The sequence below is a fragment of the Haliotis rubra genome, unplaced genomic scaffold (genome assembly GCF_003918875.1).
Source record: "Haliotis rubra isolate DU_JTF1 unplaced genomic scaffold, ASM391887v1 Scf10, whole genome shotgun sequence".
In the NCBI taxonomy this organism is placed as follows: Eukaryota; Metazoa; Mollusca; class Gastropoda; order Lepetellida; family Haliotidae; genus Haliotis; species Haliotis rubra.
In genome coordinates, this window is record NW_025764892.1 from 2,432,766 (window position 1) to 2,460,354 (window position 27,589).

Genomic DNA, 27,589 nt, shown 5'->3' on the forward strand with positions numbered 1-27,589 from the left:
ACAAGGAGGTAGAATACAAGGAGTATAGGAAAATGTTGCACTGAAAACATTTGTAAAAGTACCTCTTGCAAAAGAAAGTTAATTTCCCTTGAATGAGTAACATTATTGTTTGTCTCAAAACATACGTAGCTTTCCCAGTATGCCATGCCTCATAAGAGAAATTCAAAGTATTCAGTATGGCTCAGGGGTTCAAAAATCCCATCGCCTGACGCCCGGGGCAAGTCAGTTTTCATTTTGGGCAATCAAATAATGGTATCTTACTTGTCTGTGGGGTACTAGATAATTTCAACGTATGGTTTCAAACTGCAAATAAACTTGGATATAATTTCATGTCTGCTCAAAATGTAGCTATTAAATTTCGCAATGATAATAAAGTAGAGGTATTTTTCTTTACTATCTATCACTTTTCAATAAATAGTCCAGTAAACATTAACATCAAATACCATGTTGATTTATTCTTTCATAATTACATCATCATGATTATGTGATAAAATCAGGGCAAGTGGAAAATTAGTCAGGACAAGTTACTTTCTTAAAATCACTTGCCCTGTGGCAAGTGGCCTTTAAAAAAAAAAAGTTTGAACCCCTGATGGCTAGTGAAAATGAATTGTTATCATATACAACTGACAATCCAAATGAACTAGTGCTTAACAATAATGCTGTCATAAGAGGCGACTAACAGGATCCGGTGATCAGATTCGCTGACATATCATCTTATCCCACTCAAGTAGATGGATGCTCATGATGTTGATCACTGGATTGATGCATCCAGACTCCCGTATATACAGACCGCCGCCATATAGCCAGAATACTGCTGAGTGCGGCATTAAAGAGCAAACAAACAAAACAAATGTGAAAATCAGGAGTATCAGAGTTCTGCCCTATAAGTACAACTAGATCCAATGAGTTTCATATCCCATATCCCATTCCATATGGTTCATTAATGACAGCTAGTCAGTTTGAGAACATGGTTCCTGTTTCATAAATCAAGCACAGTATTCCAGTTCAACTGTCAAAGTTTTGTTACAATATTCGTTATTTGAAACACTCTGTTTCCGTCCATCTCCCACTATCATCGTCATCATCTACATGTAGTTAATCTTTTGCTCCAGTTCCTTTCCACTGCTGCTGTATTTCTGTTCATTGGTGCCATTGTTCAAGGAAGAGTTTTCATCTTTTTGCACTTTGTCTGGGTCTTCTGAGTTAGTAAGTTGAACATCCATGATGATCTGTTGTCCATCTGTCCTGCGATAAAAGCGGCGGGCAAGCAGCGCCAGAAGGAACATTTCCACAATGACAATGAGATGGTTCCAAACTGAAATTGAAAACAGAGCTTATTAACATCATTTGCAGTTAGATACCAGTCATTTGTTGGGTGTTTCATAGCAAGAGGTGTGTGTGCGTGTACATGTGCGTGTGCTTGTGTGGTTTGACACAGTTTTTAGCAACATTCCAGCAATACCACGGTGGGGCACACCAGAAATGGGCTTCACACATTGTACCCATGTGGGGAATAGAACCTGGGTCTTCAGCGTGACGAGCAGACGCTTTAACCACTAGGCTAGCCCACTGCCCCTGGTGTTTCAGAAGAAATCAGGATAATCACCAAAGAGTCACAAGGGAACGGTTGAAAAAAATTGGGGGATGGTCTTGAAAAAATGGACATTTTAGGATAAAAATTAAAATGCTTTTGCATTTGGTCATTTAGGAGAGGGTCACACAAAAATATGGCATGCATTCCGGAAGGGTAACTATTTTCAGCATATTAGTGTATTCAAAATAAAAAAAGTCCCCAAGTTCACATCTTTTCTTTTATCGGTGGGAGTAAACTGATGACATTATTATGACTTTAGTTTCAAAAAGAAGACAGAAGACAGTATTGGTGTACAGGGAAGATGGTCTTTGCTGACTAGGTGTGACACTTACTATAGTCTAGTGCAGCAGAAGACAAGTATTGGTGTACAGGGAAGATGGTCTTTGCTGACTAGGTGTGACACTTACTATAGTCTAGTGCAGCAGAAGACAAGTATTGGTGTACAGGGAAGATGGTCTTTGCTGACTAGGTGTGACACTTACTATAGTCTAGTGCAGCAGAAGACAAGTATTGGTGTACAGGGAAGATGGTCTTTGCTGACCAGATGTGACACTTACTATAGTCTAGTGCAGCAGAAGACAAGTATTGGTGTACAGGGAAGATGGTCTTTGCTGACCAGATGTGACACACTACTATAGTCTAGTGCAGCAGAAGACAAGTATTGGTGTACAGGGAAGATGGTCTTTGCTGACTAGGTGTGACACTTACTATAGTCTAGTGCAGCAGAAGACAAGTATTGGTGTACAGGGAAGATGGTCTTTGCTGACTAGGTGTGACACTTACTATAGTCTAGTGCAGCAGAAGACAAGTATTGGTGTACAGGGAAGATGGTCTTTGCTGACAAGGTGTGACACTTACTATAGTCTAGTGCAGCAGAAGACAAGTATTGGTGTACAGGGAAGATGGTCTTTGCTGACAAGGTGTGACACTTACTATAGTCTAGTGCAGCAGAAGACAAGTATTGGTGTACAGGGAAGATGGTCTTTGCTGACCAGATGTGACACTTACTATAGTCTAGAGCAGCAGAAGACAAGTATTGGTGTACAGGGAAGATGGTCTTTGCTGACTAGATGTGACACTTACTATAGTCTAGTGCAGCAGAAGACAAGTATTGGTGTACAGGGAAGATGGTCTTTGCTGACTAGATGTGACACTTACTATAGTCTAGTGCAGCAGAAGACAAGTATTGGTGTACAGGAAGATGGTCTTTGCTGACAAAGATGTGACACTTACTATAGTCTAGTGCAGCAGAAGACAAGTATTGGTGTACAGGGAAGATGGTCTTTGCTGACCAGATGTGACACTTACTATAGTCTAGAGCAGCAGAAGACAAGTATTGGTGTACACGGAAGATGGTCTTTGCTGACCAGATGTGACACTTACTATAGTCTAGTGCAGCAGAAGACAAGTATTGGTGTACAGGGAAGATGGTCTTTGCTGACCAGATGTGACACTTACTATAGTCTAGAGCAGCAGAAGACAAGTATTGGTGTACAGGGAAGATGGTCTTTGCTGACCAGATGTGACACTTACTATAGTCTAGTGCAGCAGAAGACAAGTATTGGTGTACAGGGAAGATGGTCTTTGCTGACCAGATGTGACACTTACTATAGTCTAGTGCAGCAGAAGACAAGTATTGGTGTACAGGGAAGATGGTCTTTGCTGACTAGATGTGACACTTACTATAGTCTAGAGCAGCAGAAGACAAGTATTGGTGTACAGGGAAGATGGTCTTTGCTGACCAGATGTGACACTTACTATAGTCTAGAGCAGCAGAAGACAAGTATTGGTGTACAGGAAGATGGTCTTTGCTGACTAGATGTGACACTTACTATAGTCTAGTGCAGCAGAAGACAAGTATTGGTGTACAGGGAAGATGGTCTTTGCTGACTAGATGTGACACTTACTATAGTCTAGTGCAGCAGAAGACAAGTATTGGTGTACAGGGAAGATGGTCTTTGCTGACTAGGTGTGACACTTACTATAGTCTAGAGCAGCAGAAGACAAGTATTGGTGTACAGGGAAGATGGTCTTTGCTGACCAGATGTGACACTTACTATAGTCTAGTGCAGCAGAAGAAAAGTATTGGTGTACAGGGAAGATGGTCTTTGCTGACAAGGTGTGACACTTACTATAGTCTAGTGCAGCAGAAGACAAGTATTGGTGTACAGGGAAGATGGTCTTTGCTGACCAGATGTGACACACTTACTATAGTCTAGAGCAGCAGAAGACAAGTATTGGTGTACAGGAAGATGGTCTTTGCTGACCAGATGTGACACTTACTATAGTCTAGAGCAGCAGAAGACAAGTATTGGTGTACAGGGAAGATGGTCTTTGCTGACCAGATGTGACACTTACTATAGTCTAGTGCAGCAGAAGAAGTATTGGTGTACAGGGAAGATGGTCTTTGCTGACTAGATGTGACACTTACTATAGTCTAGTGCAGCAGAAGACAAGTATTGGTGTACAGGGAAGATGGTCTTTGCTGACTAGGTGTGACACTTACTATAGTCTAGTGCAGCAGAAGACAAGTATTGGTGTACAGGGAAGATGGTCTTTGCTGACCAGATGTGACACTTACTATAGTCTAGTGCAGCAGAAGACAAGTATTGGTGTACAGGGAAGATGGTCTTTGCTGACTAGATGTGACACTTACTATAGTCTAGTGCAGCAGAAGACAAGTATTGGTGTACAGGGAAGATGGTCTTTGCTGACTAGGTGTGACACTTACTATAGTCTAGTGCAGCAGAAGACAAGTATTGGTGTACAGGGAAGATGGTCTTTGCTGACTAGGTGTGACACTTACTATAGTCTAGTGCAGCAGAAGACAAGTATTGGTGTACAGGGAAGATGGTCTTTGCTGACTAGGTGTGACACTTACTATAGTCTAGTGCAGCAGAAGACAAGTATTGGTGTACAGGGAAGATGGTCTTTGCTGACTAGGTGTGACACTTACTATAGTCTAGTGCAGCAGAAGACAAGTATTGGTGTACAGGAAGATGGTCTTTGCTGACTAGGTGTGACACTTACTATAGTCTAGTGCAGCAGAAGACAAGTATTGGTGTACAGGGAAGATGGTCTTTGCTGACCAGATGTGACACTTACTATAGTCTAGTGCAGCAGAAGACAAGTATTGGTGTACAGGAAGATGGTCTTTGCTGACTAGGTGTGACACTTACTATAGTCTAGTGCAGCAGAAGACAAGTATTGGTGTACAGGGAAGATGGTCTTTGCTGACTAGGTGTGACACTACTATAGTCTAGAGCAGCAGAAGACAAGTATTGGTGTACAGGGAAGATGGTCTTTGCTGACTAGATGTGACACTACTATAGTCAAGTGCAGCAGAAGACAAGTATTGGTGTACAGGGAAGATGGTCTTTGCTGACCAGATGTGACACTACTATAGTCTAGTGCAGCAGAAGACAAGTATTGGTGTACATGGAAGATGGTCTTTGCTGACTAGATGTGACACTTACTATAGTCTAGTGCAGCAGAAGAGAAGTATTGGTGTACAGGGAAGATGGTCTTTGCTGACTAGATGTGACACTTACTATAGTCTAGTGCAGCAGAAGACAAGTATTGGTGTACAGGGAAGATGGTCTTTGCTGACTAGGTGTGACACTTACTATAGTCTAGTGCAGCAGAAGACAAGTATTGGTGTACAGGGAAGATGGTCTTTGCTGACCAGATGTGACACTTACTATAGTCTAGTGCAGCAGAAGACAAGTATTGGTGTACAGGGAAGATGGTCTTTGCTGACCAGATGTGACACTTACTATAGTCTAGAGTGCAGCAGAAGACAAGTATTGGTGTACAGGGAAGATGGTCTTTGCTGACCAGATGTGACACTTACTATAGTCTAGAGCAGCAGAAGACAAGTATTGGTGTACAGGGAAGATGGTCTTTGCTGACCAGATGTGACACTTACTATAGTCTAGAGCAGCAGAAGACAAGTATTGGTGTACAGGGAAGATGGTCTTTGCTGACTAGGTGTGACACTTACTATAGTCTAGTGCAGCAGAAGACAAGTATTGGTGTACAGGGAAGATGGTCTTTGCTGACAAGGTGTGACACTTACTATAGTCTAGTGCAGCAGAAGACAAGTATTGGTGTACAGGGAAGATGGTCTTTGCTGACCAGATGTGACACTTTACTACTATAGTCTAGTGCAGCAGAAGACAAGTATTGGTGTACAGGGAAGATGGTCTTTGCTGACTAGGTGTGACACTTACTATAGTCTAGTGCAGCAGAGCAGAAAAGTATTGGTGTACAGGGAAGATGGTCTTTGCTGACCAGATGTGACACTTACTATAGTCTAGAGCAGCAGAAGACAAGTATTGGTGTACAGGGAAGATGGTCTTTGCTGACTAGATGTGACACTACTATAGTCTAGTGCAGCAGAAGACAAGTATTGGTGTACACGGAAGATGGTCTTTGCTGACCAGATGTGACACTTACTATAGTCTAGTGCAGCAGAAGACAAGTATTGGTGTACAGGAAGATGGTCTTTGCTGACTAGATGTGACACTTACTATAGTCTAGTGCAGCAGAAGACAAGTATTGGTGTACAGGGAAGATGGTCTTTGCTGACCTAGATGTGACACTTACTATAGTCTAGTGCAGCAGAAGACAAGTATTGGTGTACAGGGAAGATGGTCTTTGCTGACTAGGTGTGACACTTACTATAGTCTAGTGCAGCAGAAGACAAGTATTGGTGTACAGGGAAGATGGTCTTTGCTGACCAGATGTGACACTTACTATAGTCTAGTGCAGCAGAAGACAAGTATTGGTGTACAGGGAAGATGGTCTTTGCTGACTAGATGTGACACTTACTATAGTCTAGTGCAGCAGAAGACAAGTATTGGTGTACAGGGAAGATGGTCTTTGCTGACTAGGTGTGACACTTACTATAGTCTAGTGCAGCAGAAGACAAGTATTGGTGTACAGGGAAGAAAGTAGCTTTGCCAGATGTGACACTTACTATAGTCTAGTGCAGCAGAAGACAAGTATTGGTGTACAGGGAAGATGGTCTTTGCTGACTAGGTGTGACACTACTATAGTCTAGTGCAGCAGAAGACAAGTATTGGTGTACAGGAAGATGGTCTTTGCTGACCAGATGTGACACTACTATAGTCTAGTGCAGCAGAAGACAAGTATTGGTGTACAGGGAAGATGGTCTTTGCTGACTAGATGTGACACTACTATAGTCAAGTGCAGCAGAAGACAAGTATTGGTGTACAGGGAAGATGGTCTTTGCTGACCAGATGTGACACTACTATAGTCTAGTGCAGCAGAAGACAAGTATTGGTGTACAGGGAAGATGGTCTTTGCTGACTAGGTGTGACACTACTATAGTCTAGTGCAGCAGAAGACAAGTATTGGTGTACAGGGAAGATGGTCTTTGCTGACTAGGTGTGACACTTACTATAGTCTAGAGCAGCAGAAGACAAGTATTGGTGTACAGGGAAGATGGTCTTTGCTGACTAGATGTGACACTACTATAGTCTAGTGCAGCAGAAGACAAGTATTGGTGTACAGGAAGATGGTCTTTGCTGACTAGGTGTGACACTACTATAGTCTAGAGCAGCAGAAGAAAAGTATTGGTGTACAGGGAAGATGGTCTTTGCTGACTAGGTGTGACACTACTATAGTCAAGTGCAGCAGAAGACAAGTATTGGTGTACAAGGAAGAAAGTAGCTGCAGGCCAGATGTGACACTTACTATTGTCTCATGCTTTAGGAGACAGTATTGTGTTCAGTGAAGAAAGTTAAGGCTGGGCAGACAGACTACTTTCAACAGCAGATGAGACACTTATTGTTTCACACAGCAGAAGACAGTATTGTGTAGGGCTGTGTATTGCCCCAAATTTCGTATTGCAATATATCATGATTCACTCTTCTGTATTGCGATACGTATTGCAATATATTGTGAAAGAACAGTTAATAAGATCTGTCCACTTGGTAATATTCTTTTACCTTCAAACTGAATCACAGTATATGTGAGTAACCATTGTGCATTGTATAGCCTCTTTCAAAGTGAAAAAAGGAAAATCCAGAACAATCTTCGGTTTATATTTCTATTTTAAAACAGCAGGGATCGACACTAACTAAAAAAATTTAACTGGCCCTCCGGGCTAGTGGATTTTGTATATCACTAGTCCTTTCCAAAAATTACTAGCCCTACGCTTTACTATGAAAAAGACTTTCAACAAGTCTATCTTTTAATTGTAACTGCTGTCCAAAGGAAAGTTAACGCAGATAAATGTATGATTTTTCATTTCATATATATGACAAATTCAACTGAAACTAGCTTACACCATGTCCTCCATCGACCCACCCATACTATTTATATACTTTAACTTCTTTAAACAGCAAGGGATGTTGAATTTCAAATAATTTAAAGAGTCATAGAATTTACTGTACACATCTGTAATACTCAAGAAAAATTTAACTAAAGTCACAATCATGTAACATGATCTTGAAGTGCACATTCTAATCAAAACGATGATATATACTAACTAGCCTTTGAATAAAAGTATTATAGAACACTGTTACCACATTTGTTTTGCAATTTCACAAAACACACAAACAACAATTTACAGTTTTTCTTTTTCTTCCTTGCCAAGTATTTGCTCACAACTTTCTTCAAGTCAATGTCTGAAGCTGAAGATGCATTCAGGCTAATCATGAGAAGTCTGTTGCAATTTTCAACACTGAGTCTGTTTCTATGATCTGTGACAATCAATTTCACTTTTGAGAACACTCTCTCAACTTCAGAAGTGGACAGAATCACTGTTGCATGGATGGACAGTAATTGAACAATGTTCAGGATACAAGTTTCCAAGTTGAGGCTTCAGGCTGGTGAGGTCTTCAAAATGGAGGAGGGTGAACTGGTGTCAAGCTCCCCTGAAAACAGCTCCTTTACTTGACTCCACTCAAGCTGTGTCTGGTCGACGTCAAGTCGAAGTGCTCTGCCAGCTGTGTTATCTGAAAAGAAACAAATGCATACATGTAATTATAATAAAATCAATTAAATCATTAAAATTAATCTTATTCCAGATAGAATTCCATTCAAATAGATTACTGGTTATCACAGGTAAACACTAACACAAGTTACTTGATCATGGTTGTCGAGGGGACATAAAGAAGAATCTTCTTAAAGTCAAATGTTATGACAATAGTATTAATATAGATATATGTCATACCTCAGCATCCCCATGGAAAGTCAGAAAGAAGGATCTTCAGCCTTCCCTCAGATCCAGCGCTGATAGGTTTGTGATGATGGGTGTGACCTGCAGCCTCTCTTCCATGTTCTGTATCAGGTGATTGAGAAAGATGTCCTTTGAAGACTTGATATCTCTCCGTCTGCTCTCAGTCTTCTCCAGGTCATACAGGTTAGCAAGCTGATCAATGCGATTTAGATATGGGCCTGGCTTGTCTTTTCATTTTTTCTCAAAAGATGCAGTGCTACTTTGTATTTGTGGTTCCAAAACACTCAAATCCAAATCCCTTCGCTCGAACAGCTTTGTTAGACCAGATAACAAAGAGCACACATCACATAGCAAGAGAATAGTGTAAAGTCTGTGTAAATAAGACTTGAGCTGCCTGTAGGAGTCCTTCAGCAGTGACACTCTGCTTATCCCCAGCCTTCTTATCATTGCCCATGCCTACAGCATTTTCTAAGTCAGCAAGGATTGATGGGTAGCACTGCCTCACTGCATGAACAGCCTTCTCATGACTGAGCCAGCCCGGGTATGGACAGCCTTCTTAATTGTAATAGGACCTCTATTTGGTTCATCTGACGTGTCGCCTTCCATTTCTTTAGTCAACAGCTGCATATTTTCCAAGCTTTTGTGATCTCACAGTGCTGTAATGGTAATGCTTGAACAGTCCCATCAGCAGTTCATCCACTCTTTCAATGAGTGTGACAGACTTGAATGCTGAACTAATAGCAAGCTGAAGTCTGTGATTAACACAGTGCACATCAATCAAAGCTGGGTTTGATTTCTTTACAACTGTGTCACAACACCATTCTTTTTACCTGTCACTACTGCTGGTCCATCACTTGCAAAACAAGTCATCTTCTTCTGGTCAAGATTTGCCTTCTCCACATAGTCTTTAACACTCTTCACTATCGTATCCTGCTGTTCCATTTGGTATTTGAATTCTGTAGAAATGCAAGCTTTGATTCCTCCATTCTAAACATAACGTCCAGCAACTGCAAGATGCTTTCTGGTCGAGGACATCCAGTGTACTCATCAACATTAGTCCAAATGCTATCCACTGCTATCTTTCATCTTCCCAACAACTTCGGCTTCTGGCATTCTATGAACTCCTGCACTGTACTGTACCCAGTGTGTGATGCATTTTGCCGTGATTCAGCATTGCCAAGTTTGATGCACCAAGGTCTATGCACAAGTCAATAAGTGGGCGATATAAAGTTGTGTATGGCAGGTTATGCTTGATAAGGAAAAAACAGTACTTTCTGTGCGTCTTCCAGTCAGCGGTAGTTTCCTTTTTCCGTGTATCTGCCGAGAAAATGTTTTCAATGGACACTTTGTCATCCTTTTCCCATAAGGATTAGCGTCTGGATGCATTTGAGAATTCATGGATGGAAACCTTATCAAGTCGGACAGTCTGGCATCCAACTTCTGTCCAAACCTGAGATCCATTTCTGCTCTTGGTGTTCCCACTTGGAGCATAATGAACAAACATCATTCCCTTCTTTTGTCATTTTCCGAGGTACCTTCAACCAGGGACGGTTTTGTTGCCACTTTGTGTCAAATGCAGTCTTGTGACCACCAACTTTCTTCTTTGTTCGATTAGCTGACTCTGTCTCATCTCGCTGCCTTGAGTTGTCAAATGAAACTACCTCTGACTTCGTCTAATTCCGGGTCTGAAAAACAATATACAAAGTTTAATATACCATATTCAAAATATTCTTAGATATTAAATTTGAAATCATGATTATTATTACAAAAATATCACACAAACACACACCTGAACGTAAAGTATCTACTGTGAAGAGCTTCGACAGTATGGCTTCCCATTGTTTGAAATCATTATCGCTTTACTCCTTCAAGACTTACTTGTTTATGAAATCGCCACTCAACACTAAAACCCGTCTTAACAGTATGTATGCAAGCTGTTTTATCTATTTCATTTACCAGGACAAACAACAAAATAATTCAAGATCAATTTCAAATTGCCGATGGATTGAAAATGGCGGACATTTTCGAGTTTCAGATTTACATCTAATCAGCACAGTCGTGATGAATATCGGTCCGTAAGCGCGAAAAAAATAATACCATGTAGTCCACAGATCGTTGTCAAATAAAGGTTTCATTTGAAGGCATGTGAAAAGGAAAGGGAAATCAACAGCCTAAAATCACGAACTTAGAGGCACATACCGGTTCGAGATGAAGAAATCTATTAGTCGGGCGACACTTCCCTGTTTGCTTCAACCTTCACCGCTTCTTCTCTTTTCCTCTTGATTCTTTCCTTGGTAGGCATTGTGATTAAGTATGGTGAATTAAACTTCTTTGACTTCGCCATGGTTTATATGCCAATTTCCTAATCATTATAAAACAATCTTATGTCTCCTCAAAGAAGGGAGAGAACTCTGCCCTTGGTAAAATCGGAAAATACACACGGGTTGTAGTAAAATCGAGCACAGCTGAAGAAAACGACTGGCATTGAGGCGAAAAGGGCAGGGCGCCCAAAAAAAGGGCAGGGGCAAAATCAAAGGGCAGGGCGCCGCGCCCCTCCTAAATGTGCCTAGAGGGGAACACTACTAACATTACCTATTTAATGAATGACGTTTGGTACACATTCACATAAAGAAATGATTTAACAAAGCACTCATGATGGGCAAAAGTCACTCAGTATCAGGTAAAAGTACACTTTCTTTAGACTAAATAGAATAATGAAAAAAGAAAATCATGAGAAACCTAACCTTATAATAAGATAGAAGCCCACGTTTATTTATTTTTTAGGTCTAATCCAACTGTTGAAAAAATACCAAAGGTATGTTTATCATATTATTTAAATAATACAACTTCAACTTAAATAAATATATTTCTAATCGTAATACAAGTTTACACTTAATGTCCATATAAACCACTTGAAGGAGGCGTAAACTCCCGCTATTTTAATCCATTTGTAAGATGCCATAATATCCTCTTACCTATTTCTTTTATGTTTTCATTTTTACGTAATCAGAAAATTATTATATAAAGATTAATTAAATAATATGTATGGTCGCCTATTTCCCGATAACCGTGGCTTTTCGCCCGGTAACATGACACAACTTTGAGAAATGCCTCCGTTTTCGAAGCTCCGTATGAACAACACTCTAGAAGATTCACTTGATGGCGGGTATTGTTCCAAAGCTCTAATTATCAATAATATCACAATAACCTTGCCAGGAGTATTTTCGCAGTTGTAAGAAGCGATTTTATTGGATAAAGAATGGTTTCTAATGACGCTTTTTCGCCACTGTCTGCTATAAGGCTCGTGAATGGTAAAAATCATGCTTGTAAGCCAATCATATTACAGCAATGGATACCGTCCACATGAACGAAAACTTTTAGACAAAGGTTTTGGGTAAAATAATGCCATTCTGAACATGTTAAGCAACATATCGCCATATATACGTAAATTATGGAACTTATTGGACGTATCGTGCTAGGTGGCGACCTGTGACAAATGTTCTTTATGCAAATGTTTTCTGATCAAACATCGTGTCCAAGCATGAAGATCGAGGTGACGAAAGCCGAGATGTCACTTAACTTACATAACATGATCGCACGAAAAGATGGAAATAGTAACTTAGATGTATGTTTGACAACTTTTATGAAAACTGTTGATTTTATTCATTAGTTTACTCAATTTAAATGATTTCCTCGAAACGTCCATACTTTGCTCTTTGACAATATTTAAGTGTACCGTTGCCAATCATTTGGAAAGACTTCCGCCCAATCCCCACCCACCACCACCCCTTTTACCTGAATATACATATATATCTTTTTCCTCACCATTAAAATTTAGGGGGTATACGGGCGGAAGTCTTATGTGCGGTGTTGAATGGGTTAAAATCAAACAAATAAATCTTTGACGGTATACTGGTTCGTCATAAACGTATCGCGATACGTAATTGTTACAATTTCGTATTGCGGTTTACCGGTATACCGGTAGCCCTAGTATTGTGTTCAATGAAGAAGGTTCTTGCTGGGCAGACGGACTACTTTTGACAGCAGATGAGACACTTACCATTGTCTCATGCATTAGGAGACGGAACTGTGCACAATGACGAAGGTTGTTGCTGGGTAGAATTGACACTTACCACTGTCTGTGCAACAGAAGACACCATTGTTTTCAGTGAAGAAGGTTGTTGCTGGGCACAACCACTACTTTTGACAACAGATGTGACACTTACCATCGCCTCGTGCAGCAGAAGACATCAACTGTGTACAAGGAGGAAGGTTGTTGTTGGCCAGAGTATTGAAGACAAGGCCCTGGAGGTTACTGAATACAAGCACTAACTGAATGCAGATGAACTTTGGTCCAATGTAGAATTCCTTCAGATGCTTCCTGGACGCCCTGAATACAAGGATCAAGCCGTACATGGCTGTGAGTGTGGATACACCGCTCAACACACTCAAGTACAGGGTGGCTTGGTTTGGCTGCATCTGAAACAGTAAGAGAGGGAATGGCATTGAACAATAAATCAGTTATATCATCACTTGTCAGGTTGTCATGTGGGAAGTGAGAACTGCAAGTTTGACCCCGCCACGAGCCACTTTAGTGATAAGGAAGGTATGGTGCCTCAGATGTACTTTGACACCTGGTAAGAGGGTGGGATGAGATGTACTTTGACACCTGGTAAGAGGGTGGGTTTGAGAAATACTTTGACACCTGGTAAGATGGTAAGTATGAGAAGTACTTTGACACCTAGTAAGTTGGTGGATATGAGATGAACTTTGACATGAGGTAAGAGGGTGGGTATGAGGTGTACTTTGACACCTGGTAAGATGGTGCATATGATATTTACTTTGACACCTGGCAACAGGGTGGGTACAAAATTTGCAGCAAACAAATCTACTTCAAAACAGAAATAGCAGGTAGGAGTGAGTGAGTGAGTGAGTATGGTTTTATGCCGCTTTTAGCAATATTCCAGCGGGGGGACACCAGAAATAAGCATTAAACATTGTACCCATGTGGGGAATCTAACCCGGATCTTCGGAGTGACGACCGAACACTTTAACCACTAGGCTACCCCCACCGCCCCGATAGCAGGTAGGAGATGTATATGAGATAACAGGTTGGAGATATAATTTAAACCACAGCAAGCTATTAAATAAAATGTGCTTCAACACAGCAAGACAGCTGGTATGTGATGTACCTTAAATGTAAAAAGAATGTGAATATGAGATGTGTATACAACAGCAAAACAATGTTTTAGTGACGTAATCTGAAACTTGTTTTATTACCTTTCCCTTCACATATTTATTATCAGTCCACAGCACAGCAGACAGAAGCACCAAGATTGGTCTTAATAGGGCAAATTGTAAAACACACATCTTGATTCTGAAGAGGTTCTTCCTGAAACAGTATAACGCCATCTTCAGAAACCAAACAAAACAGTACTTTTAGAACAGTGCATGAAAAAGTTTAGCGTCATTATTAAAAAAATGCTTGTTTGTGAATGCTTGTGAACTATTACATTCAGGCTACAGATACATATGTCAGAGGTAAGGTACAGATAAGCTGCGTATCTGCGTAAATTACGCAAATATTTATGTGAAGACTCAATTCCTATTAAGTCTATTGTGTACAAGTACGCTTGAATTTTGGTAAATACTCAATAAATGTGATCTTACATGCGTACACTAGAGTTGTTCACTGGTCTCAAGGGGAACATGGGCTGATGTACCCTTGATGTTGTTTATGTTCCCTGAGCCCGAACACCTCAATGGTAATTTTGAACTGTTTGAAGCACGGATATCAGATCATAGTATGGAGTACCAGAGGACAAGACAAGAAAAACAAATTTAGAGTTATCTCCCTTCCATCGATTTGCATTCGCAAAACATTGCTAATTTCCGTACATCATACGCGATGCAATGTTATTCGAGATAAAGAATTACTACTACGAAGTACCAAATGAGTTCGGCATTCCTAGCGGGGTAGATAGAAAATGTTACTCGCTTGTAAGCGGGAAAGTAGTAGAAGCGTGCTCAGCCAATCAGAAAAACACATTTATGTGTGAGGCAAGATAAACGAAACTGTCAAATCTTAGCTTGCGTACCAGTGGATGGATAAAATACAAATGTAACTGGGGTACACTAGAGGTTCTATTTCAGGACATGAACTTGACAATTTGCACTCTTTGTTATCATTTCTCATATTACAGATCAAATATATATAACAAACACTAACATTTAAATTTTATCATATTTCTAAAATTAATGGAAAATGGCAAAATACCCAATTGAGTTTAAGTGAGGTGAGTACAATTTATTTGGTTACTCAAAGGAAAATTAGGATACCCAATTGAGATGAACACAACCGAGTACATAACTCAATGACCCAAAAAGTTTAATCTGTAGCTCTGAGTGTTAACTAGTTGTATAAGTACTACCTTGTTCCATCAAAGACCATGGTTGCATTTCACAACGGGTTCAAAACATGAACCTCAGTTTAGGTCCTTTGCCCCCACTAACATATGGCTGGAATAATCCTTACAGTGAAATCAAATCCAACTCACTCGCTTTAATGTCCATTAAATTAATCTTTTTAAACAAATCCGTAAAAAACAAATCAGTAATAACAGGGTTTAAAGTCTGTCATAAGGCTGATAGTGAATTAATGGTAACTGTGACAAGTATTCCTACTTACTTGTTTACCTCTATCTTGGGGCAGCAGCAGCAACAGCAGGCCACGGGAGGGCTGCGCAGGTTGATTGTCTCCCCTGACATGTGGTTGATCAGGCCTTCCTCGCCTCCGTGGTAGTGGATCATCAGCTGGAGGAAGGTCCTCATACAGATGGACAGGTAGCTGGCACAAGTACAAAACACACATTACAGGGCATCATTTAGGTATAAGACCAAACTCATTCCTTTTAATATCTCTCTGACTCCACAGGGATAGCATTGGTTCCTAGTGACAAGAGTGCATCTTTAAACAGCAAACACATACATTGAAGTATTTTTGTACAGGACCTGGCAAAAGAATAAAGAGACATTTCTGGAAGTGGAGCGAAGAGTGTCATATGTCATCAACCCAAAAATAACAACTGAGTTCAACCAACTCAAAAACTGACAAAGTTAAATCCCCATATGTAACTTACAGGATAGACTAATGCCTAATCTCTGAAAATATATTATCTTGATAGAAACAAACAATTCCTCATAAACTGAAAGGGAGCCCCAGTGAGATGGGAGATATAGACTTGCTTCATTGCTTCATTACCAGTTTTATGATATATCATGTCAATAAACAATACAAACAATCATGGAACATATTGCACGTCCGTAGTCAGTGTTTTTTCTGTCGGGCAAGCAAATTTGTATATCACACTGAACTAGTTGATATTATGTTAATGATGTTGTTTATTTAAAAAATCAACAAGAAAATGGCCGGTATATAAGTGATTTTACATGTGCCACTATAATTTTAAAGTTATTTTGCAATGCGTTTTTTCCTCTGAACAGTTATATGGGGTAATAAACATATATGAAGGTTTGTGATTATCTTATGGTTTAAGTTAAATTTACACAGACTTTCATTCACACTGAAGTTTTCCATTGTAATTAATTGACAAAATACCATACTTTACATGCAATATATTTTATGACAAACAGTACAGTCCCTAACAATCAAATCTCAATTCGACATTCCTGTTAGACACAACCATAACATATATTTTGGGGGCTTTAGTAAGCAGAAAATAGGCTCTGCATGTACAATCAATGTCACTCACTGCCAATCACTGAAGCTCCCATTTTGGGAAAATATACATGTAGTGAAGCTTTACTTGGCTACTGGGATTATTTCATACTTCCTTTTCAAAATAAAAACCGATATATTCTTCGATCTTGGCTCTGAGTTTATTTTGACTGCCATCGTTTTACATATCATCCCATTACGTCACCATTTCTTGCACACACTAACTATTTCTAAAAAGTGAAACATACAACTACATGGATGACAACTTCTAGAATGCTGATCAAACAAAAACTATTTCTAAACAAAAATGAGACTAATTACTATTGTGACAGTGGTTGTCTGCTGACTGATGTAAATATAACAAAATATAATGTTATATTACATTATAAAATAGAATAATGAGGGTCTATTTTTACATACAGCAGAAAGTCCTTACATCAGATATATTACCTACCTAACTTGCTATATAATAAGCTTAGTCATATTATGCTTACTGAAGCACTCATAAAATATTTGCTAAGTGACTGAATATATAATCTCGTTATATAACACAATATATTGCAATATGTATTGGAAAACAGGTACCAGATTGTATTGCAATAGTTTTTGCCATTACACAGCCCTAGGTTTTAGCATTGCAGAAATGGCTGGGCAGAGAGGAAAATGATGCGGATCAGGGACTGCAATTTACCCATGTAGCCCATGAAGTCTAGAATATTTGGCAAGTCTAGATTAGCACAGTTTCTGGGAAAATGAAGAAAGTTTCTGGGCTATTTTTTACTGTATTTTATTTTACTTTTTATAAACTTTTTTCTCTGAAATATGTTCATTTCAGAGACTAGCTGTTAGTCGAAGGGACTGGGAGTCTACTCACATTGCTGCTACCAGATCTGACAGCAAGGAAGACCGAGGTATACACACAGCTATCAAGGCTGTCACTGCAAACACCTGTAGATAGCGATTGCACATTTATATATAGAGTCAAAAATAAAATAATAATAATATCCATTATGAATTAAGGCTGCAAGAACAGATCAAGATCACCCGCATTTTGTTGTCATTATAACACCATGTATAACAAACATTATTTGATTGATTGTGATTTGTAGTTTAACCAATCACAAGCTGTGTTACTCAAACTTTGAATTTCCATGTCACTGTCCATGAGGGGATGAAACATTAATTGTTGCCTATTTAAATAGTGGAGAGAGAGAGAGAGAGGGTGTCATTCGCTCTCCTTAAATATCATCATCAACCCTCTCTAACCATAACCTATGAACGGCCCTAATGACAAATTCTTGGATTGGTTAATTTTGTATCATCATACCCCAAAGGAGAGTTTTGATGCTCATAAAATCAATCGCTAGTTTGCATGTGATGATATTTGATTGTTTTCAGGCTGCTACTTCAATCAACAAACATTACAGCTTCTGAGAATTTTCAAATGATCTGAAAGGTTTATGCATGACATCTTGTTAACTTACTGGTTGTAGGCCAATCATCCATAGAGACAAAACTTTTGTCTTGCGAACCAAGAAGTGTTGGATTATAAACCAGGTGCTCTCCAGGTACATGATGACATTAGCTAGAGCAATTACTGCACAAACAGCAGTGACCGCTAATTCCGCAGTAGATATTCCTGCAGAATACAAGTCACAACAGTTTCGGATGTTTTATTTACAACGAATGGGTATAATCAGTATCTTATACTGAAAACAAATATAAAGGGATTATAGATGAATTCATAGCATGATTTAAAAATTCATGAAAATGAACCTTTTTTGTCTTGCAGGTTTTCAACATTTATCTGTTATATTGATTTATATTATGCAACATGACATCACTGGTGCCAAGTGATAAACAAATGACGTCATTACACCTTATTAGACCTATTTCATGTGGTGTAGGATGTGTGGTTCTTGTGTCTAAATGATCAGTTTCCTGTTTTAACCCTCATTGTGCCTGGACGTCAGCTGGCTTTACGTACTGCTCATTGCTGCACTGTGATGATATGACGGTTTGAATTCCTGTCCTGACCTTTCTAAATGAACTGGCATAATCTCAGTTGCTTGGTATAAACAAATGCCTCATAATGGCACACATTTCAACACTTTTCAACATTGAGCATGGTATTTTGCAGTGTAAGAAAAATGAGTGTATATTTTCAAATATTAATAGTAACTACTTCTAAAAGTCTATTTTGTTTTGAATATGATTTTTTTTTTTTATATTTCAGTGTCACTTAGCTAGTGATGTTCTGAAGATCAAAAATAATCGAAAATTCATCAAAAGAAGGATTAAAAATGTTTATCGATTGTAAAAAACATATTTTTGATTACCGGTAATCAGAATTTGGTTGTTTTTGTATAACACCCTTGAATGAAGTAAACTAACCATCAAATTTGACAAATATTCTTGAACAAACATGCACTCAACAGCTTAAGCTATGCATGTTGTAAAATTTTAACCACTTTCATTGTTTAATTACAATTCCAGTGTCTTTCTTGCATGCGTGCATTTCATTGCATGACAGCATTAGTTTTAAAAAAGCAACAACATTAATTAGAAAAATGCTTGGGGAAAACCCTTAAAATTGGTGATTACATGAAAAATGTATATATTTCGATTATAATCGATAATCGTTCACCACAATCCTCCGATAATTGATAGTGGATTTGGTGTCCGATTCTCAACACTACACTTAGCCCTTAATTACCTGCAAAGTACACCTCTGATAAAGGAACAACATCAGGACAGTTGGGTGCACCCGTGCTGAAAAAGAAATGTCGATAACATCATATAAACATACATCTTAAACATAGGCTTGCCAAAATACCTATGGAATCAGTAAACATGGTACATCTATATGTATACTCTATACAAACCAACACGTGTAGATACGGGTTAGAATGGGCCTTCACCAACCCTTGTTTGTCATAAGAAACATTTAATGTCATCAGGTGGTCAGGCTTGCTGACTTGGTTGACACATGTCATCACTGCCAATTGTATGGATAGATTCTGATGCTGTTGCCAGGTGAAACTACAGGAACATATACTGACAACTGGCAATAGAAGTAGTCAGTGAGTGAGCGAGTGAGTATGGTTTTATGCCGCTTTTAGCAATATTCCTGCAACATCACGGCAGGGGACACCAGGATTGGGCTTCACTCATTCTACCCATGTGGGGAATCGAACCCGGGTCTTCAGCGTGATAAGCGGAAGCTTTAACCATTAACCTACCCCACCGCCCTAACAATAGTCCAGATCCCAGTCCCACAGAGCATATTAGGGACAATATGGGTTGCAGAATACTCCAAAAAGATCCTTCAGTACAAAATCTTTCCGCACTTGATCAAATCATCCATCAAGAATGGAATGCAATACCTTAATACAAATTCAAAACTGTAACGTCTGATACAGTCACTGAGAAAGAGGGTGAGGAATGATATTGGAAATTGACATTGTGCTTGGTTAATGATACTTATGTCAGCTTTTAAAATTCCCGCCTGACGACCGTCCGGAACAGTCTATTTTCATCTCGGATGGTCAAATTTCAAAAGTAGCCTGTCTGGTGGTCTGGTAGATGTTTTTAACCCTAACAGTAAATATTTCATAATATCAGACAGGTTCTCTTGTCGTCAGTTTGAGGTGTTTAAGGCATTATGATAATTATGTTAAACTATTTATGATTGGACAGTTCATTTTACAATAACCAATCAAAACACATGTACTTTTAGTTTACTTAAACTCGGTGCATTGCCTGTTAGTGCTATGTTGTTCGCTGCGATGCCTACAAACAGTAAAGTATTCAGAAACCTGATCTTTTTTCTTCATTGTTGAAAACCGGACAGGCAAGTTTGTATCCGGACTGGTAATTTTATTAAAGTTGCCAGTCTGGCTGTCTGGCTTGTAATTTTGGGAGTTTTAAACACTGCTTATGTGGCTTCTTGAGGATTGTATGTCAGAATCTTGCACATGACTGCACTTGTTTAGGTTAACATATTGAAACTATAAACAAATGAGGGGTATTGCAATACTTTTCCCCATATATATTATCTTCAGTCTGAGCTAATGCCCCCCATCAACATGCACACGGCCAGCACTTAGGGGCCAAGTATAGAGGAGTTTTTCTCCAAAATACCCTGTTCTGAAACATATTATCTAAAAACATTTTTTTTAGTTTATGCCAAACAATAAAAGACGGAAACATAGTCCCAACTTGGATGAGTAGGCAAGTAGGTTTCTTTATTTCATTTATGTCAGTTGCAATGCCTCTGAAATTCATAGGTCATCCTAGCTACAGACCAATAATATGTTGAAACATCCAATCCTTCATAAAGTTAATTGCAAATTTCATGAAAGCTATTTCCAGATGCGATAAAAACAAGTGGGTTACATAAACAATGAGTGAGTGAGTGAGTGAGTTTTACGCCCCAGACAGCAATATTCCAGCTATATGGCGGCGGTCTGTAAATAATCGAGTCTGGACCAGACAATCCAGTGATCAACAGCATGAGCATCGATCTGCGCAATTGGGAACTGATGACATGTGTCAACCAAGTCAGCAAGCTTGACCGCCCGATCCCATTAGTCGCCTTTTACGACAAGCATAGTCGCCTTTTATGACAAGAATGGGTTGCTGAAGACCTATTCTACCCCATTCTCTTTCCACAGAGGTAACTCCTGTCATATCTTCCTACGTAACCTCTGTTCTAATACGGCCCTTTCATGGTGTGAGCGTTCAAGACTCGTGATTGGAGGCAATCAGATTTAGTTGTGCAATCAGCGACATTGTTTCAAAAGTGATCATTCGCAAGGCCTCGTTAATTTCCGTATGCTTCGAGAAAACTAAACTTCTTCCCCTTCTTCTAGACAGAACTCAGTCTTGTTATGGCGGATCAGTGGCGTCTCCATCGCCCTCGTTGACAACGGACAAGCAAGCCATTAAACGTCTTGTGTGTAACATCAACACAAATCCCCGGCAGATGGGGGATATTTGTGTCCCCACATTTGCTTGTGTTAGTCAAGTTGAATCTAAGTCGATGTAACACGTGTTCTGATTGGATAGAAAGAAGGGAGATAATTCGTGTTGCGATCTTTTAGGGGATTTTACGAGAACCGGGAAATATGGCCGTATTAGAACAGAGGTTCGTAGGAATATATGACAAGTAACCTCTGTGGGAAGAGAATGATTCTACCCTGGATCTTCACGGGTCGTTACATAAACAAAGGGTCCTTCAGGTAACCTGAAACAAAACTGATTTTATTTCACTGTGTAGGGTAGCAGGATCCTCCAAATATTAGATAGCCTTTACCTAAAGATTGTAAGAGAGTCGGAATGAACCTTTGATTTCTGTTTCCTGACTTCATAAATATGCATAATTTTATATACATTTTATTTTCAGCTTGAAAGACCAGGGTTCTAAATACCCCAAATATTAGCGTGCCATGGCACGGATAAAAAATGTTCTCGGTGCCCTTATGGCACCCCAAACTTTTTAGAGACATAACTCACCTTTAGTCAGTTAATCCCCAAAACACCTACGAAACTTACAAACAAGTAAAAACATTAATTGACTTTATCGCCCAGGAAGTCACTGGAATTATGATGGATGATGAAAAGAAATCTAGGTTTTCATTTAGTGAGGATGTATGATTGGTTATTGAAGAGGAATGACTGACTGGTTTGTTTTCGCCGCTTTTAGCAATATTCCAGCAATATCACGGCGGGGGACACCAGAATGGGCTTAAAACATTGTGCCCATGTTATTGAAGAGGAAATTGTGTATGTAAGATATATTGAACAAGTGAACCTGACACAAAATTCTTAGCCTTTTTTAAAGCTGTTCGGGAAGCATAACAAATGAAGCTTAAGAAGCCATCTTAAACTGAAGACATATCAGTGATAACAGAAAACAGGTTACATGTGTTGTTACTTACAATAAATTTCAAATGATCATCATCATTGCTACAGCCATTTATTCTAAAAATATGTTGGCACACTTGATTTCTGAAAGGCACATTTAAAATATTTGCCAGGTGCCCTAAGGCACACTTCGAAAAAAAGAAGACAAGGTGGATTAAGGACCCTTTCATGCCCACTGAATATGTCAAATTACAAAGTTTGGTGTAACTTTGAAATATTTGTATATGAAATGTTGAGACAATGTTACCTCTTTTGGACAATCATACCGTCACTTTGTCCTACACTAATGAACTTTCCTGGATAGTTTCTTTTGGTACTTTAAAATCTAATTAAAAGTCATAAATAATAATAATGATAAGTCATCTTCTATAGCGCACAGTCTCCAAACACCAAGTGATTGCTCGCGACGCTTAATCAGAATCTGATTCTTATTACCCCGGATAACCCAAGCTGCCTGTTAGGTGCTAGAAGGTTATAGTCACATGACTTTATCCAACCGGGTACCCATTTTCTGCTGGGTGAACAGAGGCAATTTGAACAAACTCACTTGCCTAAGGTGAGACCACATGTATCACATGTGCTTCATTGTGGGGCAGGACTGAAGTCCTAGAAACTCTCAGGAGTCAAGCTGCCAAACACGGTCACCCATCCAAGGATTGTCCGAGCTCGACGTTGCTTAACTTCAACTGATTCGTGACCTGAGCTCTGTGCACAGGACCACACGCCACCATGAAAAAGAATAACTCGAAATAATTTCATTCTAATTGGTTATCATGAACAAGGTAGATGAAAAAATCAATTTACTCACGTGTTTGGTGCTCCAGATGTCATATTTGAGTCTAGTGTTTCACAACTTCCTACAAATGTACCACCTGCTCCTTAAAGTAAACAATGAAAATACATGAAGCAAATGTTCTTTATTGAAGATTTAATCCCCAAAGAATCCCTCAAAAGGACTTCAGACAAGTATGTTAACAAATCAGGGTTAATCTATCCATAATAACCTAACTCATACTAGTGATATATCTAGAACCAATCAGATGTTTTCCGCTCTACTAAAACTCTTTGTCATAGAGCGGATAAAGTCTGCAGAAAAAGCAAACTTGAAGTGCATCGGCATCTGTATAAACAAGCTCGTAATGAACTGAATTCCTTGCTAGCTTCAGCAAAGGCAGCGTTTGTCCACAACACTATAACTCATAATAAGCACCACTATAAGGAGCTGCACAGTCTTCTTGGTAAACTTCTACACGGTTCCCACGAACAGAAGCTCCCTAATCTCACAGATGAACTTGAACTTGCCAACAGGTTTGCATCTTTCTTCAGTGACAAAATCAAGAACGTTAGAGCCAATATCCAGTCAAATACAACGTTACTGCAAGAATTAAAACTGACGTTTCAGGGTAAGCCACTGGAACATTTAACACCAGCTTCTTTGGCTGAGGTTCGTCGGATCGTTAAAGATTCTCCATCAAAGTCTTCGTCTCTGGACACTATCCCTACATGGCTGTGATAGCGTCTAGTGATGCTTTGGCGCCATGCTACCTTGACACCATCAATACGTCTCTGGACACAGGCAGTGTTCCATCCGCCTTCAAACACGTTCATGTCATACCAAATCTCAAGAAATCAAGTCTTGACACTAATATCCTGAAAAACTATCCACCAGTCTCGAACCTACCATTTCTCTCTAAGGGACCGTTCATAATTTATGGCTAGGGGGGTGATGATGATTTTTATGGAGAAGATGTACAATGTGACACACACACACACACACACACACACACACACACACACACACACACGCACACACACACACACACACTCCTCACTCACACACACCACACACACTAAAATTTATGTACAAAATATGTGACCCTCCCTCCATGTCATGTACAAAATCAGTTACCCCCCTTCCCTTCCCATAATTTCTAAGCATAATGTTAAACATACTTTTATGTACAAAATTGCTGACCCCAGTATGCGTGTGTACAAAATTGATGACCCCCTAGCTTGCCAGAACAAAATGGGTGGGGAGCACACGCACTCACACACACACACATACTAGCCATAAATTATGAACGGTCCTTAAGTGTCTTGAAAAGGTTGTTGCTTCTAGGATTAAAACACATCTTGCAGAACATAATCTTCAGGAATCTTTCCAGTCCGCATACAAGACTAGCCACAGCACCAAGACAGCTTTGGTCCGCGTCTACAATGACATCTTAGAAGCTATGGACAGGAAACAAATAACTTTATTCATCTTGCTTGATCTTCAATCAGCATTCGACACTATCGACCATGGTATTCTGTTTCAACGACTTGAGAATTTGGGTATCACAGGAACATCTCTCTTGTGGATTCAATCTTACTTGTCAGATCGTACACAGTCAGTCAGGATTGGTGAGACATTATCCCAGACACACAACGTCAAGTATGGTGTCCCACAGGGATCTGTTCTGGGTCCACTGCCATTCAGTGAATATATCCTGCCTCTTGGTCTGATCATCAGGACCCATTCACTGCACTTCCATCTTTATGCTGACGACAACCAACTGTACCTGTCAGTTGCCCCAGCTGCTGTAGGAAATGCCATCCAAACAGTTGAAGCCTGATCTACCGGTCATGGATGAGTTCTAACTACCTGAAACTCATCGATGAGAAAACAGAGTTCCTGACACTGGGCCAGGGGTGGAAATAACTTTAAAATTGCCAGTGTACTCCGGTACAGTGGCACATGTGAAATCACTTGCCCTGAAAAATTTTCCACTATACTGGCCGTTTTCTTGTTGATTTTTTAAATAAACAACATAACTAACATTGGAATATCAACTGGACACCGGTACAGTGTGATATACAAATTTGCTTGCCCAACAGAAAAAAACATTGGACTCGGGTGTCGGGCAATGGGTTATTTCCACCCCTGTGGGCACTCGCCATCAGCTTGCAAAACTGAACCCTAAGCCTTCTATTAATGTTGGAGCATGTTCTGTCAGTGACACCCCAAAGGCCAGAAATCTTGGAGTTATTTTCCAGTCAACCATGACCATGGAAGAGCATGTCAGCTCTGTGTGCAGCAGCTGCTATTTCCATATGCACAATATTGGCAAAATCAGGTATTTCATGACCTTGGACACCATCAAACTTCTTGTGCAAAGTCTTATCATCAGCCGTCTCGACTACTGCAACTCTCTTCTTGTCAACCTCCCTAAAAAGATTCTATCACGTCTGCAAAGAGTACAAAATTCTGCTGCAAGATTGATTAAACGCAAGCCACGCACTGACCACATCACTCCAGTTCTGGAATCTCTCCATTGGTTGCCAGTTCAACAACGTATCTTCTATAAAATCCTGTTACTGACTCATCGAGCCCTCTACATGGAAAACAGCCTTCTCTACCTTAAAGAGCTCATCAAGATCTACAAGCCATCGAGACCTCTACGCTCCTCTGATCAGTTCCTATTGTCCCAACCAGTATCCACAAGCAAAATGGGTAGCAGAGCCTTCTCCACTGTGGCACCTCAATTATGGAATACATTAGCATCAGAACTCAAAGCCACCACCTGTGAATCCTCTTTTAAAAGCCTATTCAAAACTTTTCTGTTCAGAACTGCTTACAATATTTAACAATTTTCCCCTTTCACTCTACTGACTCCTACATATGCGCCAGTGAGCAACTAGACAGATGGATACCAGGCGCTATACAAGTGAATTATTATTATTTATTATTATCAGATGTTGATGAAAATGGAAGTAAAAATGTCCTAATTTATGAATTTATATTACCGGTAGATACAGCTCATGTTATAACAATAATAATAATGTATATATTCACCATAGAGATGCTCAGTGGCGCTGAGACAATACTGAGGAAGGAAATAGTTCACTAACTTTACAGAAAGGAAGCAGTGAATAGATGGGTCTTTAGCAGAGATTAAAAGTTTCTTTCGATGGAGAAACTTCTTCGGTTGTGTTTTCTAAAGGTGACTTGATGCAAAGTCATAAGTATTTTTTTCAGTATTTCGCATGTACCATTTACGCCAAATTTCCATTCATAATAAACGTTTTCTTGTCTCAGTTTTCACAGTCATTATGACACGTTACACCTGATGTGATGAACAATATTCGAACACTGACACTCACCAAAACACAGGTCAGCTTGATCTTTATTTGTCTGTAATTTATATAAAAATGTTTCTGAAGCAAAGCAACTTGATCTACATCATAAACTAATTTCATTACCAAGTGATCAAAATGTTAAAATTTCATAAACTATGTTACACAATCAATCTCATGTTTTTGTATTTTTATTTTATACTGCCAGCCCAATAAATGTCACACAATCAGGGAAAATGTCTAATGTTTTTGTATTTTTATTTATTGCCAGCCCAATAAATATGTCACACAATCAGGGCAAATGTCTAATGTTTTCGTATTTTTATTTTTTATTTATTGCCAGCCCAACACATATGTCACACAATCAGGGAAAATGTCTAATGTTTTCGTATTTTTATTTTTTATTTATTGCCAGCCCAATAAATATGTCACACAATCAGGGAAAATGTCTAACGATTTTTAATAAAAATTTTTTATTTATTGCCAGCCCAATAAATATGTCACACAATCAGGGAAAATGTCTAACGATTTTTAAATTTTTTTTTTTATTTATTGCCAGCCCAATAAATATGTCACACAATCAGGGAAAATGTCTAATGTTTTTTTATTTTTATTTTTTATATATTGCCAGCCCAATAAATATGTCACACAATCAGGAAAAATGTCTCATGTTTTTGTATTTCTAATTGTTTAGTTATTGCCAATCTGCTTTCCTGCTTGTTGAAGCTGAAGATGAGAAGCTAAAAAGACATATAGATATGGCATATCAAGCAGCAAATACAATGTTAAATTATATACCTGTAGGTACAACACCTCCCCATTTTGTATTTTGAACAGTCCATTTTACCTTCTCATTTTGCCTGCTATTGGAACTTTAAACACCTGATCAGAATTCTAGATAAATCCCTGCAACGAGAACCTATGTATATTTTTAAATGTAAATGTTTGCAGAGATCCATTTCAATACCCTGTGGCAGGCACACAATTGGGTTGATATGGCGTG

The 27,589-nt window shown here is 39.2% G+C and overlaps 1 protein-coding gene across 2 annotated transcripts in view; it reads right to left on the reverse strand.

The window, feature by feature from the left end:
- Positions 1 to 571: 571 nt before the first annotated feature.
- Positions 572 to 27,589, reverse strand: part of LOC124259793 (organic solute transporter subunit alpha-like) — a 31,053-nt gene continuing 4,035 nt past the window's right edge. For both annotated transcript variants that reach the window (XM_046694027.1, XM_046694105.1), the window contains 8 exons: positions 23,279 to 23,348; positions 19,259 to 19,314; positions 18,027 to 18,181; positions 17,417 to 17,490; positions 15,493 to 15,651; positions 14,085 to 14,196; positions 13,031 to 13,283; positions 572 to 1,315 (listed from right to left, as the gene is read on the reverse strand). In XM_046694027.1, coding sequence (XP_046549983.1) covers positions 1,086 to 1,315; positions 13,031 to 13,283; positions 14,085 to 14,196; positions 15,493 to 15,651; positions 17,417 to 17,490; positions 18,027 to 18,181; positions 19,259 to 19,314; positions 23,279 to 23,301 — 1,062 coding nt within the window. In that variant the 5' untranslated portion in view covers positions 23,302 to 23,348 and the 3' untranslated portion in view covers positions 572 to 1,085. The remainder of the gene's footprint in view (positions 1,316 to 13,030; positions 13,284 to 14,084; positions 14,197 to 15,492; positions 15,652 to 17,416; positions 17,491 to 18,026; positions 18,182 to 19,258; positions 19,315 to 23,278; positions 23,349 to 27,589) is intronic.